Source organism: Quercus lobata, chromosome 1 (genome assembly GCF_001633185.2).
Source record: "Quercus lobata isolate SW786 chromosome 1, ValleyOak3.0 Primary Assembly, whole genome shotgun sequence".
NCBI classification, from domain to species: Eukaryota; Viridiplantae; Streptophyta; class Magnoliopsida; order Fagales; family Fagaceae; genus Quercus; species Quercus lobata.
Genome location: NC_044904.1, coordinates 23,223,135 through 23,242,705, shown reverse-complemented (window position 1 = coordinate 23,242,705; position 19,571 = coordinate 23,223,135). Strand labels below are relative to the sequence as shown.

General features: G+C 36.2%; 2 protein-coding genes and 1 non-coding gene across 4 annotated transcripts; all 3 read right to left on the bottom strand.

The window, feature by feature from the left end:
* Positions 1-4,118: 4,118 nt before the first annotated feature.
* LOC115983802 (general transcription factor IIH subunit 2) lies at positions 4,119-9,215 on the bottom strand. 2 transcript variants are annotated; one of them, XM_031106604.1, is made up of 5 exons: positions 8,916-9,215; positions 7,154-7,498; positions 6,150-6,611; positions 5,477-5,852; positions 4,119-4,866 (listed from the first exon to the last, which is right to left on the bottom strand). In XM_031106604.1, exons 2-5 carry the CDS (start codon positions 7,436-7,438, stop codon positions 4,718-4,720), a joined length of 1,272 nt encoding a protein of 423 aa, XP_030962464.1. In that variant the 5' UTR covers positions 7,439-7,498; positions 8,916-9,215; the 3' UTR covers positions 4,119-4,717. The 2 variants fall into 2 exon arrangements, with proteins under 2 accessions (XP_030962464.1, XP_030962475.1); XM_031106615.1 differs by having other exon boundaries at positions 7,154-7,484.
* Positions 9,216-11,586: 2,371 nt separating this feature from the next.
* Positions 11,587-11,659, bottom strand: TRNAK-CUU. The gene has a single exon. It is a non-coding gene; the product is annotated as a tRNA-Lys (tRNA).
* An 866-nt stretch (positions 11,660-12,525) lies between these two features.
* On the bottom strand, positions 12,526-18,251 carry LOC115983797 (transmembrane protein 209). Its single transcript, XM_031106576.1, has 7 exons — positions 17,871-18,251; positions 16,373-16,428; positions 15,363-16,276; positions 14,357-14,555; positions 14,082-14,267; positions 13,550-13,926; positions 12,526-12,968 (listed from the first exon to the last, which is right to left on the bottom strand). The coding sequence occupies exons 1-7, from the start codon at positions 18,050-18,052 to the stop codon at positions 12,828-12,830; spliced, it is 2,055 nt and encodes a 684-aa protein (XP_030962436.1). The 5' UTR covers positions 18,053-18,251; the 3' UTR covers positions 12,526-12,827.
* Positions 18,252-19,571: the final 1,320 nt, after the last annotated feature.

The following is a 19,571-nucleotide window of genomic DNA, read 5'->3' as shown; positions in this document are numbered from 1 at the left end:
TACCAGTGAGAGTTGGGCACACGAGTTTGAATAGCTTCAATCACCCCCAAGGAGTCACCTTAAAAACTAATAGGAAAGCTTCAAAGAGGCTGCTTTTTAAACTGCCATTAGGGCTTGTGTTAGTTTCAGCCTAAATGGGGGGATACTGAAGGAAGGTTCTTCCAAGCATGAACAGTTTTCCCAGAAGCATTGACATTGCTTCCAGAGTGACACAATCTGAGCTAATGGGATTGTCAAAACTATATTTCCACACTCCTCCATTAGCTTGTAACCATAATCTACAGGATTCTTCTTTCCTTTGACTTGATTCCCAAGCTTCTAATTGGTTTCAATAGGATTTGTCACTCTGTTGCGTAGATTGCAAGGGGAAACAATCAAAACCAGTAGGTGAGTGAGTGCTATCTGAGGCACTTGGCTTGTACAATTATCACGCACTCCTTATCTTTTTTTTCTTTTCTTTTTTTCTTTTTTTTATAGCTTAAACCAGCCAAGTTAGCCAGAGAGCCTTGTCAACATCAAAAATCATCTCATGCCAATGCCTCCCACATATTTAGAGGCTCTTACAAAACCCAGATGAAGCTTAAAGATAACAGTGTCTACCATTACCTCAGAAGAAATCTCAAAAGATTCTATCAAGTGAATCGCAGACACAGTTTGGGTGAGCCCAAAGATGGCATAAACTAGCTACGGATTGCTGACAACACTTATTTCACCAGTGGCTTGAGCTACCTGTGATAGAACTGCTTTCCATGAATGAAACAAGCATTTTTTTTTTTTTTTTTGCCAAGGTAGGCAACTTTGGGATCACTGTTTTGATCCAATGAATGCACGTTGCCTATATGCTATAGGTGATGGTTGATAACATTTATGCTAAAGAAAATAGAGGATTTGTATTTGTTGAAAGATAAACCAAACCAGGCCTCATATTGATTAAGGCACTCAATTATAGCTTGAAGATCATTTTCCGCAGCTCGAGTAGTAAGATTGTCCTCCACAAGCATCAAGAGTGATACTGTAGGATTGCCGCTAGCAACTTGAATACCCTTTAATTCCCCCTTTTTACTCCTTGTTTATCAACAATCTTGACAAGGCATCAGCTGCCAAGATGAATAACAAAAGGCAAGATAAGATCGCCTTTGTTTTAAGCCACGGTTTGATACTTTGATTTAAAGAAGCCTTTGGTGCCTCATAAATTAGGATTGAGAAAGTATAGATAAATGTACATTGTTCAATCCAACGGATCTAGCTTTTGAAAATCCTAGGTGTTTGATTTGATGAGTTTTCAGTTATATGACTCATATAACTCATCACCCAAAACTCAAAAAACGTGGGCCCCACTGAATTTTGAGTTGTTTGGTTTAGTTTTTGAGTTATGGATAAAACTCAGGAAACGGAGTTCAATGTTTAGGTAGCTTTCAAATTCTAAGATATGAGTTTGAGTGGTGTTATTGTAATTAGATGCAACTTTGTGGGGCTCAAGTTAGTGACTTGTCTAATTTGAAGTCAATACCGTTGCTCTCTCTTTCTTCCTTGGTATTACCTCCAACCTTCACATAACTCTCTTAACTACAGGCACCCAACTTTATCTGTGCTTTTTCTCTTCTCAGCCATTACAACTCCGACAACCTCCTTTACTTATCTCACCCACCTCTATAAACCTAAAATAAATTTCTTCCATTTGATTACTTTCTCTTCCACCAACTTGTCAAAATTTTGAGTTAAAGAGTGAGAGGCAGCTGAGATTTGGAACTAAACAAGAAGTTGTGAGAGGAGCTTTGTAGCAGCACAGAAAGTCTTGTTTTGTAGCTGAGCAGAGAGATGAGAGGAATCTGGCGTGAGGTGGGCTCCAGAGAAGTGTTATATATATTTTGATTTATCAAAGGGTAAAATTGGGTTCTAAATAAATATTGGGGCAATTTGGTAATTGAACGCAACTTCCAACGGTAATATTTATGAAACGCGCATTGGCTTTTACAAAAGGCTTTGAAGAGCTGTCTTGTGTTAAAATGAACTTTCTTCACATTTTAAAACACAGCTGCTTTTAAAACCTTACCAAATGAAAATATTTTTTTTTTTTTTTTGGTTTCAAAAAGCGCTTTTGCCAGAGCAAAGTGCAAACAAACGGGCACATAGTAGAGATAGAGTTTTGAGATATAGGATATGGGTTTGAGTGATGATTTCAGATGATTTTGAGTTTTGAGTTAAGAGCAAATCAAACACCAAGCACCTTAAACTAATAATGATAACCAGCTTATCTTCCCTTGCTTCTTTCCCATCATATGGATGATCTCGTGTGCCATGATAGTGTTATCTTGGATGATGCTGCCAAAGACGAAAGTCCTGTTCATGCCATGGAGACAGGAGTTTTAGGGGGGAATAATCTTGAGTTTGTTGATTAAGTAGTTTTGATTTGTAATGCCATCTGTCACCATTCCAAAGCAATAGCATGCGAGTGTGGAATCTTGCCTATGAATTGCGCAAAGATTTAAGTTAACTAATCATTTTTATAAATATTATTCAACTTATATTTGAATTATTCAAAATGTTTAGAATCTAAAAGTACGCACATTTTTTTAAACAAGAGTGTCTTCTATATAATTATCAAAATTTTCATATAAATATGTATAAAGATAATTCATTCTCAAGATAAAAACAAAAGGAATCTGGTAAAGTCTAAAAGCTAAAGTATGCACTTCTTAACAAAAACAAAGCATTCATCCAAAATAGTTCAGACTAATGCATAAAAAAGCAAAATCAAAATACAAATGTGTGCGTCATTCAAATTTAAAAGTGATTCAAAAAGCCAATAATGACTTTTAGGATCACAAGAAAATTAAAGACAAAGATAAAGAAGTCAACAAGACAATCAATGACAATGGAAACTAAAAAGAGAGTGTTTCGAAAATGTTTTAACTTTTATAAAGTAGTATATTTCTCCATAAAAGAAGATGCACCACCATATTTCTCCATAAAATCTCTTGTAGCCTTTATTCTTCTTCTGTCTCTCATCTTCTTGTAACCTTCAATTCTAGATAGCTCCAAGCTTACATTCCAAAGTTCAATAATAATATTGTAAATTCAAATAAATGGAAGATATAAACAGTGAAGAACACACACCCAGCAGTGCCTGCAACACACGACCAACAGAGGGGAGGCAATACAAAGTTTACAAACCATTCCAACCCTCCTTCAATACAAAAATGTTTTCACTACAAAATAGCCTATTATAGAGGGAATTAATAACATTTGTTCCTCTGCCAGAATACATCATTTTTAATTTGTTGCAAAATAACCTCTTGAAAAACACTTTGCCATTAAACATCATCGTTACTATTTATCTTCTATTACTTATAACATGTAGGACATGGTCTTCCATAAAAGTCTTCAGTCTTGTACTTTAAAATATTTTTAATCGTGTAATTCAATAGCACAATTAAAAAAAAAAAAAAATAGTATAAATGGCACAGTAATTTGAGAAATCCTATATACAACTAACAATGAACATTCTAATACCCTAATAAGATTAGATACCTTTTTTCCCAGAGTAGTTCTAAAAATATGGACCACATTTGCATGACAATGAGATGTTGATAAAAGATGTGGAGGCTTCCCAAGCATAGCTCCTCTCTAGAGTGGCAGCCCTCAACCATCTTAATATTCACATTTCACATAACATTTTTAACTTGAATTAATTACAAAACCTTCAGCAACAAGAAAAGAGAGAGCACACAAATTCATTGGATTGCACAAGTCCCTCATGGTCACTGCAAACACACTTCCCTGGGCATTCCAAACATTCCTCTTCTCTAACCCAAGATAGGTCATTTCCTTTTTTATAGAAGAGGAAACACAGGGTATCTAATGAAATCAAACCAATGCTTAAAATGGGGGCATCAACATACCAACATCTTTAAAACAAGCTATGAAAACTTAGAATATCGAGTTTCATCTACACATTAAACATATAAAATTATAAAGGGTCATCTATGGAGTTTTAAAAGAAAATATTTCTACAGATAGTAAAGAAAGCCATCATATTCGTATCCCCTACCACAAATCATGAAGGATTACTACCAAGCCTCATTCAATTCTTGGGAGACATCAAAGGCAAAGCTGCATTTCAAGGCTGAAAAATCTCTTCACTAAGAACTTATCAATAATATATATAAACTTTTTTCCATTAAAAAAATGTACCACAATTCATATGGAAAAATGACCAACTCTCTTCACTCTCTCTTTTTCACCTAACAAGCATTACTGCATCCCTCTTCAAAGGTTAAATCAAGGCCATACGAGTGTGCCCAAATGGACTGGTAATCTGGATGGTTCTGACAGCATAAACTTTATTGTCTGTGTAGCTTAGAGAACTTACAACCCCCCAAACCCCCAAGAAAAAAAAACTGCTGGCTTGAGAACCAGTATTGAATCACTTCTTTTGGCACCTGGGTGTTGAGATTAAAAAGTCACAGGAACCATCATTCTTCACTAGCAATTGGGGGGGGAGGGGAGACTTCGAAGCCCTGAAGCTCTCACAACCAAAAACAATTATGCAAGCTACTGTCTGTGTGGGTGGCTTAGAGAACTTACAAACCCCCTCCCCCTCTTCCCAAAAAAAGAAAAAAAGAGTTTTGGCTTGAGAACCAGTATTGAAACACAACTTCTTTTAGCAACTTTTGTGGGGGATGGGGTGGGGGGTATTATTAAGTCACAGGAATCATCATTCTTCAGTAGCAATGGGGGTCTTCGAATGCCTGAAGCTCTCACAACCGGGGCAATTATGCAAGCTCTCATGAATATAGATGTCACAATCGAGGCAGAAGTGCTGTTTGCATTTTGGGCAAGCGACACGAAGGCTAGGTTTGTTTCCTGTGACAAAATCATTTAAAAGGGGAAAAAAAGAATCAGCAGGAAAGGCTAGGACATATCTCACATGGACACAAATATAGTACTTACAAAATCATTAGAAAAGAAAAGAATCAAGGGATTCTTAGAACTTCAATGCTGTATCTGACTCTTCTAAGATTTCAGTAGCTTAGATTATATTTGTATCAGCCCTTTTTTTCTCTCATTTACATCATAGTACAATATTGTTCTCATAAGCCGTCATCCTGTCTTAGTTCTAGTTCTATAACGCCACTTGCCTGACCTTGCTGCCCATTTTGTAGCACCAAGCCTAAAGAGACCAGATTTTCTAGACTTACCAGGTCATTCAAGAAACATATATATCATTTATTTTGAAAAATATATCTTCAAGAGACCACAGTCTAGCCCCATTTTCTTCTATCCCTATGCATTACTTTAATAAAATTGAAATCCAAAAAGAGTATAACATGATTCAGCTATATATATATACTCCTACTACCAAATGCAATTTCAGCATTATCATAAAAGATCAGTTGGCAGGCCAAACTGTGGATTGCCCATGTAATAGATGCATTGAAAAAAAAATTCTTATTCATCCTATGCAACTGCTTACCAGGATTTGGAAGACTTTGTTGGCAGCCAAAACAAGATCTTGGTAATCTGTTATGTGGATCATTCAGAACTGATGAAGACACCTCATCAAATGGTACTATCGGAAAGAGATGATGATATGACCTTGCCAAATGGGGTGAAGAAATAAGTGTCAACCCACATATACGACATTCAGTAGGTAATTCACATACACGTGCTTTGCATCTTGGACAAGTGTAACCCCCTCCAACCTTAGCCTCCTTGTGACACGAACAAATTGCTATAGAACTCTCTGCTGCTCTTTGTGGGAAACCCATCTTTATCAAATTAGCAATGGCAAATTCTGCTATGGCTGGAGGTGGGGGAGCATGTTCCAGTATTAACTCTTTGAAGTGGGACTGCAAAAAAAAAAGGAAAAAAATAGTTTGTAAAACAAACTTTGAATGATTAAAATGTAGTAGGCAGCACTCCAAACCATTATCCTCATAGCAACTTCACTTTCTTGAATTTCTATTAGACTCAGGTGGATTTAAATGAATATCAGATTTTTGTTTCTTCTAAGTTATCATTTTAATGATTACAACAATTAGTGCTTCATTTAGAATGCCATTTTGTGCTCAAATGCCTGGAGACAAAAATTTAATTGTTTTAGTTACAATATAGTCTCTAAGCACCCACTAGTTAGTGGACCTCACCTCATCCATGGCAACAGAGTACGAGCCACCAGTTTCTTGGCAGAGATGTTTGCATATAAAAATTTCTGCAGAGAGACCAATGACTGAACACCTCATTTTTGACTTCTTGCATTTCTGGATAGTCTCCAATATATCTCCTGGATCACAAGTACTAAGAGCAGAATATAAGATGAGAACTTCTCGATGACCATATGATGGAATCTGATTTAGATACCCATGAACAAGATCCAGGGCATTCTGTAGGGAGGATTCACCGGAGCACTCCAGTTTACCCATCAAAGCTTTAACATGGGACTCAGGACTGCCACCAAGATCTGTTAAGCAATGAGCAATTCCATCTTTTATAGTCACAAGACCAAGCTGACTAAGAGGATTCTGGTCAAAGAACTCCCTAATAAAAGCCTCAACATGTTTTGCAACCACAGCCATTCGGCTTGGTCGATAATCCATCTCTGCAGCTGCCTACACGTATAGAGAGAAGGCAAATGAAAAAAATAAAAAATAAAATAAACAATGCAAATTAATCAATCCAAAGAATTGCCAAAACTTTTAAATCCATGCTGTCAAATCTACCCTAGTCATTATTGATAGAAGGTAATTTCCAATTAGAAGCCAGATTTCTGGTGCTTTATCCAGTTCTTTATATGTTGGGCATGCCACAATAACCCATGTAAAAACATATTTTTCCTAGATGCTAAATTAGTTGTAGGTTAAACATATTTTACCAAACGCACTTTCAAGAAAAAAATTTAGAGTGTCAGAAACATGTAAAGTCTTTTGTATGTTGTATTACCTAGATACAGTCATTAGGCATGGCAGAAGAAATGCCAATTAAGCAAATCTTACAATTTACAATTCAACACTCACCACAAAGATGCAATATTTTGATTTCTCAATCCAGCATATAGTAGTGCGTTGTTCAAGCAGATCATATTAACAAACCATTTGCATAAAATTCAAAAAGGAACTACTACAAGACAGGTATCAAGTGATGATTCCAATACCCTTGAGAGGTCAACAACAATGTAGAGATAGCGAATGAGACCCTTCTGGATCCGAGAAGTAGTTGCCTGGGAGGAGAGAGAGCGAATGCGCCGGCGATACTGTGCATGGTAAAGGGTCTTGTTATCCACGGGGCGGAGAAGCCCAGACTCATCTTCTTGCAGAGACTCCCATGACCTCTCATCCGCATAAGTCCTCTCCCAAGCATCAAGGTCTCCCTCACTTCCTTCGTCGTCATCATCTTCCTCTGTCTCCCCATTCAATCGTCTTCCATTTCCATTGTTCATGTTTCCCTAAGCCAAGGAAGCAATGGGTTCTCAGATTGAGACCAAGCTGCAAGATAAATTCTGTTGATGTGTTAGGACAGAAATTACTTCAGAAATATTTTCACTCAAACAATCAAAAGAGTCCTCAAATATTATTATATTTACTGAAGATTAACAATTAGATATCCATTAAGATAAAAACTTTGGGTTAATTTAACTTTCCTCCCTAAACTATTGGGTCCATCTCAATGCCCTCTCGACTTTAAAATAAATTGAGCAATGTCCCCTGATTCTGTTAAATTAGAAATTTTCTTAATGGACAGTGTAAATTTTTTGGGTTCTATGTCCTGACCACATTGATTGTATACAGGCTCTTCAGAACACAAAATTTAAATTAAAAAAAAAAAAAAAAAAAAAAAAAAAACCAAAGATAAAATAACATAAAATGTTATGAAAATCACTAGTTGCCAATAGGTATATAATTTTAAAATTAAAAGAGAGAGAGGGAGAGAGAAAAAAGAACAACAACAAACTCTGAATTCAAAGAAGAACAAATTGCTAAACCAAATCCACATCCAATCCATTTAGCAAAAAAAAATCCATAAAAAAACCCAACTCATCATATTCTTATATAATAAAAATCAACATAAAATTTTATGCACAAATCAAGGGGAAAAAAAAAACCCAAATTAAGCCACACTATCATTGACAAAAAGACATCATTACAGAGAACTATGGAACTTCAATTCTTTTTACTTCAGTTTTCTAAGGAATCAAACATTAATGAGACGAGCCCACCACCAGCAGAAGCAAACAAACAAAAAACAACATCGTGAAGGTTCAAACTATGCCCAATAAGCAAAACATCTCCATCCAATACGATATCAATTCAAGAAAACTCTCTCCAAAGCTTAGGCCCTTCAAAGTCTCTCCTCAAAGAAGCTCAAATGCTTATCCCACGTGTTTACCCGGGTCTAAGAACTCAAAAACAACAACACAAACATTTACTAAATTAACACACACCCAATAATCCAAGGTACCCAAAGATAAAGACTGAACCTGAAGTTGCATTTTTTATTTCAATCTATCAATTTGGGTCAATAGGTTAAATAGGGAAAATCTCAATGTTATAGCTTATTCACTATTCACTCCCAACAACTCAAGCCCTCTGATATAGATTCCAACACACCAACATCAGTTTCAACCTTCGCAACATGACTAACATGGCAAAAATCAAACCTTGATGTTCTTTTTTTTCACAATAATCGACGAAGTTTTCAGGATCTGTTGCTAGAAATATAAGATTAATACTAAACAATTAAACATAAACACAATGTCTTAGAGATTGATTAAAGCTATGCATACACCCAGATACAAACATGGTCTAATACGAAACAAGGTGGTCCTGTTCATATATTTAGTTGATCAATAATCTAATAGAGACGAAATTCAAACCAACAAATCATAGAATAGATTGAACACAATGAATGGGGCTTACGGTTTTCTCAATTGGCAAACGGGTTTTTTTTTTTTTGCGGCGGCCGAGGCGGCTTGGGATGCCGAGTCGAGGCGGTGGAAAGGCGCAGCGTCGCGACGGTGCTGTGATCAGATTGAATGGAGAGAGAAGAGAAGAGAAGGGGTGGTGGGTTTTTTGTAATCTCAAGACAAGAATGCGTCCGTTGCTTAGAGAGACTGAGTAAAGTACTTGCTTATTGAGTGAGTGAGAGAGAGAGAGTTTTTACTTGAATGATGAGAGAGACTACGAGAGACAGACTTGCAATTCCAAGTACTTTTTTACGGAGGCCAAAACTTAGATACAGGCAAATTTTGATAAATAGCAGAATTTTTGAGAAAATTTGCAAGATAATACTTAATCAAACTTATCTAGTTATGTAATACATTTTTTGGAACTCGAGTTTCAAGCATTATGTTTGATCAAATTGTCATAATGCTTGGAACTTGAGCTTGGTAAACTCGAATTTCACTTGGAACTCGAATTTGTCATCCTCGAGTTCTAAAAAACATGTTACATAACTAAGTTTCACTCGGTACTTTTTTTTCCTAAATATTTAAAAAAAATTCAGCTATTTGGCAAAATATACCCTTAGATACATATGCTTAGGTTTTGTTTGGAATGTGTGCTCAAAAAATAGCTTTTGGCGTTTAAATACTAAAAATTGGAGGCCAGAAAAATGTGTTTGATAGAAGAGTTTTTTAGTTAAGAGTATTTGAATCATGCTTTTTATATATATATATATATTCACAATTTTCAATTCAAGTATTTTGAGAACACATCAAGAGAAGTTTTCAGCTTCTGAATAACAATGTTGTTAGCTAGTTATTTTAAAAATTAGCCACCTGTCTAGTTACTAACTAAGCAAACGAGATTTACCATTTTTTCCTGTTAAAAACCCATTATGAAAACGAGAGTGATAATCTAATGGAACTCAAAACAAGGAAGATTAAAAAGAGCATTAATAATGAGAGAGCTTCAAAATAAAATTTTCTCAAGCATATGATAATCTACCAGTATAGATAATGAGTGTTTTAAACGAGATTTACCATTTTTTCCTGTTAAAAACCCATTAAGAAAACAAGAGTGATAATCTAATAGAACTCAAAACAAGGAAGATTAAAAAGAGCATTAATAATGAGAGAGCTTCAAAATAAAATTTTCTCAAGCATATGATAATCTACCAGTATAGATAATGAGTGTTTTAATTGAAAGGGTTTGTAAATTCAAGAGAAAAAAAGGTACCAGAGAGGGAGAGATCCCTTTGTAACTGAGCATGGAAGGCTACAAGAGCACATAAGGCAACCTGGGCACTTATGCATTATTGGGTTTTCCTTGCGGAGGGGGACATAGAGAGAAGAGAACAAAAATGTTGGATTTTTAAAATGGGTAACTAAGGAATCGCTGTTAACATATTATTTCTAAGTTTTGTCCTTTTGCAAATACCAATTTCTTTTAAAAGAATTAGTATAACTTTTCAGATATTTCATGGATAGGTTAGGGGATTTTAACCCTTGATATATCCATTGAAAATACCATATGTGCCACTCTTGAGAAAGAAATCTAACTTAAAACAATACATTTATGAATAATAACAATGTAAAATTAATCGTAATTAATTTTCCCCTAATTAGACCCATTGTCGATGGCCTTGAACAAGCCCATTTTGAGGGTGCTCGAGGGGGTGATCCTTGGTGAGTTTCTTCCCTTGGGATCTCTAGGGATAAACCAAACCAAGCTTCCAACAACATGTCTCGGAAAAATTAAGGCTCATGATCTCTTACAACCCTCAAGTCTTGAGGTTCCTCAATTGGCCTTAATACCTTTTGATGAAGAAAGTTGCCATGTCGAGTAGTAAACCATTTGAGTCGAGAAATGATAACTTAAAAGGGAAGGAAGTTGTCGCCATTGCATTTATTACTACCAACTACTGACAACTACCTAGCATTAAAATGCAAAACCTACCTGAACAATGGGGGAAATAAGATCAGGCCTAAAACCCCTCCACTAATCTAACGACAACATGAACGATTTGACAATGGTCATCACCACCATCTCACCCTTCTTAGGGAACAAGTTTGTTTTGCCTATAAATACCTCATTCTCTTCAAAAAGAGGAGAACAAGGCAAAATATAACACACACACACATATATATATATATATATTAATGATATCAATAAAACTTTTATTGCAAACAAAAAACCCCAACGGGTTACAAGGGAGTGCCATAAACAATGGTTTGCTCCAAGAGAATTACATCAAAGAAACTAGGAGTTGAACCCAAAACAAGAGAATAACATAGAAGTTTTATCCAGATCCTGCTGGGGACAATGTCAATTTTAAGATTGTAATTTTTGGTTATCATTTGTGGTTTCCTTAGCAACATAAATCTATTGTATTGAGTACTCTAATTTTAAGATTGTAATTTTTGGTTATCATTTGTGGTTTCCTTAGCAACATAAATCTATTGTATTGAGTACTCTTTTTACAAATTATGAAAATTTTTATAAACTTGGTCATTGTCTGATACAAAAGGTCTATAGCCGCATCCCGCAGGTGATATGCTCCCAAGGGGAACAACATATTTCAAGCTAAGGAAAATGCTAGAACTTAGGTGAACCGTGGATGGGACATGTAATAAAAATGATTTTTTCGCGCCCACCGTGGGGCTCGAACCCACGACCACAAGGTTAAGAGCCTTGCGCTCTACCAACTGAGCTAGACGGGCTACTTGTTAGCTGATTGTAATTATAAAACTTATTCTAATTTGTTACAGAAAATGCAGAATCTTCCAAACTGCATTTTTTTTTTTATACAAGGTAGAAATTGTACTCTAACCTAATCTAAGTGTATATGTATGTAAAACTCTCTCATAAAGACTTAAATCCCAGTTCTTACCTCCTACACCCCACAAGTAGTTAATACTTGTAAAGTAACCATCGCGTTAAAGGTGCGTGGTTGTAATTTTTTATTTTTTTAAACATATCAACAGATGCAACTTCAAAATTTTAATTTTTGGAGGTTTCTACTTTCTAGTTTTTGTAGCATTATGGTGAATTTCATCTTCCATGAGAGAGCACATGTTTTGTTCCAGCTTGGGCCTCATCACCTAGATGTCCCTCTTTCGCAGTCTTAGTCCAAAATCATGAGTATATTTGAGGTGGTAATCGAAAATTTTAAAGTTCCTTAGGTTCCTACACTCCTAAGAAACCCTACAGATAGCAATGAAAAAAAAAATGAAGTTACCTATGGTGTCAGATAGCTTTAAAACTCTTTAACAAATTTGCACCTTTGGAGTCACTAAACCCCGACTAAATCCCTTCAAACTAAATCTCAGATCAATATATTTTTGGTTTTAGAGGGGAAGGTATTTTCTTTTTGACTGCTTTCAGAATTACCCTGATAATGACTAACGAGCAACCAACGATTGAATCATACGTACAGAAATTCGGGTTTGTTTCCCATTAAGTCATTCTTCGTTGAAGTTATGATGAAAGGCACCCTAGCTATTGTGAGTTATTCAAACAGGGTGTTTAGCATATGATCAGGGACTTTGTTGTATGATTGCATGTAACAAGTCTGGACAATGGGAAATTAAGTGAAGATTTCTGCAGAACAGTACAAGCCAATAAATTATAAATTATCCCTACATTTTTGCCAAAAGCTCTCTCATCTAAAGAATACAAAATGGCCAGAAACCCTGGAACCCAGAATCAATCATCAATGGACTTGAATAGGGTGTGTCAAACAGCGGTCTCATCCCAGATAGGCTTCAGTCAGTCAAGTAAGTTAGCAATGGAAAAGTGCAGTCTGAGCTCATATTCACGAGTCCTTTGCAGCTGATGTCAGCAGCAATAAGCCTATTACGAGCAAGATGCAGCAGCCCTAACAAGTACTCAGTCTTCAGTCTCCAAAGTCAGAACTGGAAGGATGCTCAGGGCTGAAGAACCAAGATGCATACCTCGAACTATCCCTCCATATCCAACCTTAATCCTGTGGCACAAAAGCAAGATGGAATCCCAAAGTGCTGTTCTTCCCTGAAAATAAATAACATAATTGTTGTTATTCAACTAATACATTATGAGAGGACAGTGAAATGTCAAAGTTTATTAAGACGTAGACACTACTATGCGTAAATGACTAACTAGCACCAACACGTTAAGTATATTCACACGTGCAAACGTGTGCACACTGACAAACATAGGGGACAGAGAAATGTCAAGACAGACACTGCTTTGCTCTAATGAATGACTAAGAAAAAAAAATAGCTAATAAGAATGTTTCTTGCATGGATGGATGCCAATGCCTAGATCTACCACACTAAAGGCGCCTAGTAACTTTAGAAGCTTGACCCATCCAATAAAGCTATCAAGACTGGACCAAACAGGTAAAACACACACAAGATGTCAAACATGGCTTATATGGGGGGAAAAAAATTCAATCGTGCCCCAACAATAAGTATTCAATGTAATGGGAAAACAAATCTTATTAGATATGTAATGTACTTGCCCTGAACCCTACAAATTTTTAGGCTAGCACAATGAGACCTCTTCATTACAAAATAACAGTGCAAGACATATTCAATGTAATCAGAAAATAGATCTTATTGAATACCAACCTGAAGTGAAAATTGAAGCTTTTTATCCCAGTATAAGGCAAAGATTGGGGGGCTTTGCCTTCCAATAATCAGTATAGAAGCTCCTGGATGAAAAAAAGAAGGTACACCAGATACAACTGCAACATATTTGTCAGGAAACCTTTCTTTTGGAGGCAGAACTCCCAAGAACAATGGATTCTTGATAGACTGGGCTCCAACATAAGATGTAGGATCCACATGTAGCATCCACTTTGGGTGCTCTAGGAAAGCACAGAATAAATACAAAAGCAAGTGAGAATCAGTTGGAAGCTCAAGAGTCCACTTCTTGTTCTTTTTGTCGTATACCTCCCCACTTCCAAGATACTCATAATTTTTCAAGCAGGTTCCTTCAGCGAGCTCTGAGAAATTTCACATGCAGGTAATCTAAGGTTAGATTACATAGACAAAACAGTTGTGATAAGATAATCTAGATTAGCATACTCTAATTCAGAAGTCTATGGTTGACCTGAGAAAGGCAATAAGCATATGGTGAAAAAATCAAGATTCCAATTACCTCGGATCCGTTGTACAGTATAATCTGCTCGAACACTGCTTTGAGGTAGCAAACCTTTAACCCACTCTCCTTTCACCAAAGCATGAAGCCTCTGGTGTTCAGTAATAGCATCAACGCACTCCTGCATAATAGGGATCAAGGGATTCTGTTGTGGGGATTGTTGCAGGTTGGCTAGAGGCAACTTGGCTGCATATGATGAAAAGGACTGTAAACAAAACAAATCCAGTAATTTCAAAATAAACCTATATCAAATAATTGATGGTGGGGCAGCTTACATGTGGAAGAATCAATAGCCTGCACAAGAGTAGCACGTAACTGATGAAGAATTCCATCTTCATCTAGAGTAAATGCTGGTTGCCACTCCTTGGACCTATCAATTGGAGAAACAGTAGTTGGAGTTCCAGTAGTTGGTAAATCACTTCCGACTTGACTGATTGTAATTGAAATACCTAGTCTAGCAGCTGCTTGCATTACCTACAAATACAAGAATTTTAGACAAGTATCAATAGAAAGACATTGAAGAGGAATTTATTCTACTGATTATCTCATTTGATTTCAGCTCTTTGCAGTATCCAGAAAAATCTTTCATGCAACATGACTAGGGACCTTCATATGTCCTTAAGCATGTGTTAATATTATTAAAAAAGGAACATTAATCTTTAAGATGCTTGATGCTAGCAAACTTTTAACTAAACATATGCTTGCAATCTGTTTCCCTCTGTTTTACCATAACCCAATAAGAAGAGGAAGGGATGTGAGCCCAGGGGAGAGGAGTGTTAGGTTTTAGGAAATTGCATCACTATCATTCAAAGGATCAAACTCTTTTCTAATTTTTCTCAGTTTTTTCAAGTCAATTCCAAATTACGTCAAGTTTTAAACTTATATGAGAAACCATTACCAAGCAAAGTTGAAAAGTATTCATATCATGCTGATTTATTTCTGAATATAATGTGGGTTTTCCAAATTATGTACTGTAGTATTATATTGATAAACATATGCTTTTTCATTTTTCTCTAAACTTGAGTAGGAATCCCCAATAAAAGCCCAGCAATTAATACTTCCACCTTTCAATTAAATCACTTAAGAAAGTCTAGAATTTCAATTTGGGAAGAATAAATCCCAAATCCCACATTTTTACCATAAACAAACTGTAATCAAGTTAAAAATTAATTAAACACAACATGCCATGAGTATATATTGAGATCATCATACTTTTTTACAGAATACAAAGTAGCCAAAGAAATAAAAATAAAAGGATGAGAGAAGGAGGTGATGATTGACCTGAATATGACTCATTTCGATCTTTTTAAGTAGAGGATTAAGCAAAACCGAAGAAAACCATTGTCTGATGTGGTCACGCCATTGCTCAATTTGAGGATAGATGCCCAAATGTTCAAAAGCTTCAATGGACTCTTCCATGGACATAGGAGCAGGAAGGTCACCCTCTCCTTTCTTGGGGGGAGTGCTAAACTTCTGGGAACCTGGAGACATCCTCACAGACCTTAACGGAGTACTCCTCGTAGTTCCAGAGGTATTAGCTGAACTGGCAACTGTATTCGGACTGGCTATGCCAAAACCACTAATGGTTGGGGGTGGAGTAGCCAGTTGCCCTGCTGATTCTGTTATTTTCTCATCTACTTCTGCCAAAAACTGTTCAAGCTGTTCTTCTGATGTTATCTCTTTTCCAGAGGAAGTTCGCTTATTTGACCAAGGAGATGAGACCACTGAATCCACCCCAGGCGAATTTTGAACTGAAGGCAATTGTGAAACAGAACCGGGGACAAGATATAAAGAAGAGGAGGAACTTGGTGATTTGGATGGGGTGCTGACAGCACGGATCCTATTTCCCCCACTGGAGTTTGATCTATCTGCACTGGTTCTCGATGAACGATTTGGGCTGGTAATTGGCTGATGAAGTGGAACAAGGACATCTGAAGAAGGTGTCAAGTGAGATCTAGACTTGGGAGGTTTCTTCGAAGAATCAGAAGCAACTTGTTTAACCTTTGGTTTTATTCCCAAAAGTTCTAGTTGACGGTTTGAAAGAGATGTTTGATCCTTATTTCCTTTATTGGAAGATAAAACAGGCACAGCAGCAATATTTCTTTCTCTACACAGAGAGATGGCTTTAAAGAGGGCAAAGATGGTTCCAAAAAAGACTAAGCCCACTATAGTCTGTATTGCCTTGGCAAACAAATCTGAGACAAAAACAAGATTTTCAATATAGATATAGCAATTAGAGCAGTCAGTATACTAATCTAAGGAATTTTTTTTTTTTCTTTTTTAAAACTTACATGCTGTTTCTTGGGGAAGACTTATGAACTTCAAATCATCAATGAACCCATTTTCCCTTCAAAAAGTCAATTGAAGATAATTAGCGACATGAATTTCAAAAGCAAAACCCATGGACATAATTAAGATCTTAAAATACATTATTCTAGTATGGAATTTTTGTTTGGTTGATGAGAAAATAAAATATAATAAACCCTTGAATCTATGTTGCTTATAAAAGAAAATCTCAAATAATTTCAGCACATAGTTAGCCAAGTTCAAATAGCTTATCCTTTAATTTACTCTAGAGACCAAACAAAAGGAAGCCTTCTATTGGGTGCTAAGCTTTCTTTTCTTCCAATAAAAAAACCAAAGCTTTCTTTTCGTTTCTTTAAAAAAAAAAAAAAAAAAGTAAATAACTCACGCAACCACATTGGATTGAACCTATGATCTCACCCTCTACCCTTGTATCATGAGTTTTAAGAAATTGAAGAGAACAACAAGATATGGAATTCAGACTCATTCTTTACCATTTTTTTTGTTCCTTAAAAGTGAATAACTCAACTGTGCCAAGCCTAGTTAGTGCGGACACAAGATACATACCTTCAATTATGCAAACTTATGAATGTAGATGCAATAAGAAGATGGCCCAATCAGTAGCCTCATGGATGGAGCTGCTACCAGTTGGGCCTAAGGTCTAGTTAATTAATGTCTTGTTTTCTTTTCCTACTTTGTTTAGGACTTGAGTCCTTTTCTTGCTTATAATTGTTTCCTTCTCCTACTAGCATAATAATTTTGGAAATCTAAGAATTCAGGGTTCAGTAGTGTTTTACAGTTTCGTTGGGCAACGATAATTTTTGTTGGAATTTTTACTCCGATAGCTTGGTGCAGATTCCAATCAAGCCTAGATGTTGATTCCTAGGTTTATTTTGTTTTCTTTCCCTCTTTGGCTTTTGTCCAAGGTTAAATTTTGACTCAATTGAGCAGAGGTTTTTGTTTCGCTAGGTCCCAAATAACGAGGTAGTGAGATACTCATGACTCAAAACTTTTACTTTCCTTTCCTCTCCTTTTCCCACATTCTATCATTAACCATATGGAGCACATTCAAAGGGTTTGGAAACAAAGTCACAAAAACCCTATAGCATTGACCCTTTGAAACACTTTCTTGCTCCTCAAAGCAACAACAATTCATGTAAATTACTAAATTTTAGCTCCAAAAGTAAATAACACCAAAAAGCAACCAAATCAAGTTCCAAAATTTACAAAAATTATCCCATCAATTCATCTTGACAATGCAAGATTAAAACCATAGAGAAACTTAAAACCAAAACCCCTTATAGTTCTCACAACTAAAAACACAACATTAACTAGCTCAGAAAAGCAGGAAAAATAAAAAGTACTTCCAAAATTACAAGCGCTAATTTTAAACTAAAAAAAACAAGTTTCAAACTAGGGGAAGCTTAAAAAAATTTGAAAAACAAACTAAATTGAAAGTGAAATTAGAGAAAGAAGAAATAGTACCGAGAAAGAACGGTGAGAAGAGCGAAAGCGGAGGCGGAGGAGAGACAGAAGATGCAGAGGAGGGTGTATTTGGGAGGCTCTAAGCTTTTGGCGGTGAGGGCAGCGGAGAGGGCTGCGTTCTGGTACACCGAGAATTTGGAAGGCTTCGGTGGAGCCGACCCCTTTTTCTCTCTAGATTCCATGGTCTGATTCTAGGGTTTGTTTGGAACAGAAAAGAGAGAGGCGGAGACAATTAGAGAAAGAGACAGAGAGTGGTCTCACTGAGACTCTGTGTGTTTTATGGAATCATGGTTTTCAGTCACCGTCTCCGCTGGGAGTTCGGAGTGTGTGTTTCAATTCAAAAGTTTCAAACTTGGTGGGAGTGATGAGGAGTAGCTCAAATCGATAAATATAATAAATTGTCGCTAACTAACGAATGCCTAACAACTTTTCTAAGGCGGTATTTCGAGATATTAAGGCGACTTTTTGGACCAACGGGTACTCGTCACTTCTTTTTTCTTTTCTTTTTTTACCAAAATTTTGAAGGGACGACTGTTCACTTTTTTTTTTTGGCTGTATAAAAAAGAAAAAGAAAAAAAAAGAGGGTTTCCGGTGTGGGCTTATTGAGCTTACGCCACCTGACGACAATGGATAATACTATGTGTACCACATGGGCCTTATTAAGATTATCGCTCGAACCGTTTCTCTTTGGGTGCTAGGATAAAACTCCTATCATCAAGTTACACCCCGTGTGAAACGATTGTTCACTTATAAAGGCTGAATAATGACCGAATAAGTTAAAAAATATAAGTAATAATTCAAAAAGTTATAACCTTTAGAAAGCCTAAATAGTTCTATATAACCCATATAGGCCCAAATGGACTTAGAAAGAGGCTTCTTGCCAAAGAGACTTGGTTTGAGGAAGGTGCTCCAACAAGCAAATCAAGATGAAAACTACATATGGCTGGGGCATACAATTCGAGGAAGATAACAGTGGCCATAGTGGATAAGGATGGAGGGAAACTTCCCAAAAAAGTATCTATTACCTCCGCATTGAATACACTGCACCAACCATGTCAACCACATTAGTAGCTGAATAACACTTAAACAATGCCAACACGGCCTGTAATCTACTCAACATGGCCTCAAAAGAAAGGATGAGAAAAATATCCTTAAAGAGAATCAACTACCCTCCATGTTGAAGGTTAGGATCAGAGCATGAGCCCTATAAAAGAGAAGAGATCCCCAATATTAGAAAAAATAATAATACTTATCTTTGTAATCCTTCAAGTGTAAAAGGCTCATCAATCATTCCAAGGAAGATAAATTTAACTTTTTACCCTTAATAAACCTGTTTAAACCCAATCTTTCCGTCTTTACTTTCTTTTTGAACATAATCCCCAATATTAGAAAAAAAAAATAATACTTATCTTTGTAATTCATTAAGTGTAAAAGGCTCATCAGCCATTCCGAGGAAGATAAATTTAACTTTTTACCCTTAATAAACCTATTTAAACCCAATCTTTCTATCTTTACTTTCTTTTTGAACATAATCTATCATTTAAGAGTCCAAGTGTTGGTCTGTAAACTCATATTTACAAATTAATTGTAGTGGGCCTCGATCCAAGCCCAATCATCTTTTGGGCCTCGAATTTTTACCCCATACAATATTCTATTATTATATAATTTTTTGTTTTTGAGAGAGAGAGAGAGAGAGAGAGA

What these genes read in the sequence shown, in the direction of transcription:
- LOC115983797 (XM_031106576.1), bottom strand. Translation starts at nt 18,052, where the DNA reads ATGGAATCTAGAGAGAAAAAGGGGTCGGCTCCACCGAAGCCTTCCAAA. An exon ending in CTTCTCACCGTTCTTTCTCG is followed by an intron (nt 16,429 to 17,870) that starts GTACTATTTCTT and finishes GACTTTTTGAAG; the next exon opens with GGAAAATGGGTTCATTGATG. An exon ending in GGCTATTGATTCTTCCACAT is followed by an intron (nt 14,268 to 14,356) that starts GTAAGCTGCCCC and finishes CATCATATGCAG; the next exon opens with CCAAGTTGCCTCTAGCCAAC.
- LOC115983802 (XM_031106604.1), bottom strand. Translation starts at nt 7,438, where the DNA reads ATGAACAATGGAAATGGAAGACGATTGAATGGGGAGACAGAGGAAGAT. An exon ending in TTGTTGTTGACCTCTCAAGG is followed by an intron (nt 6,612 to 7,153) that starts GTATTGGAATCA and finishes CTATACGTGTAG; the next exon opens with GCAGCTGCAGAGATGGATTA. An exon ending in ACTCTGTTGCCATGGATGAG is followed by an intron (nt 5,853 to 6,149) that starts GTGAGGTCCACT and finishes TTTTTTTTGCAG; the next exon opens with TCCCACTTCAAAGAGTTAAT.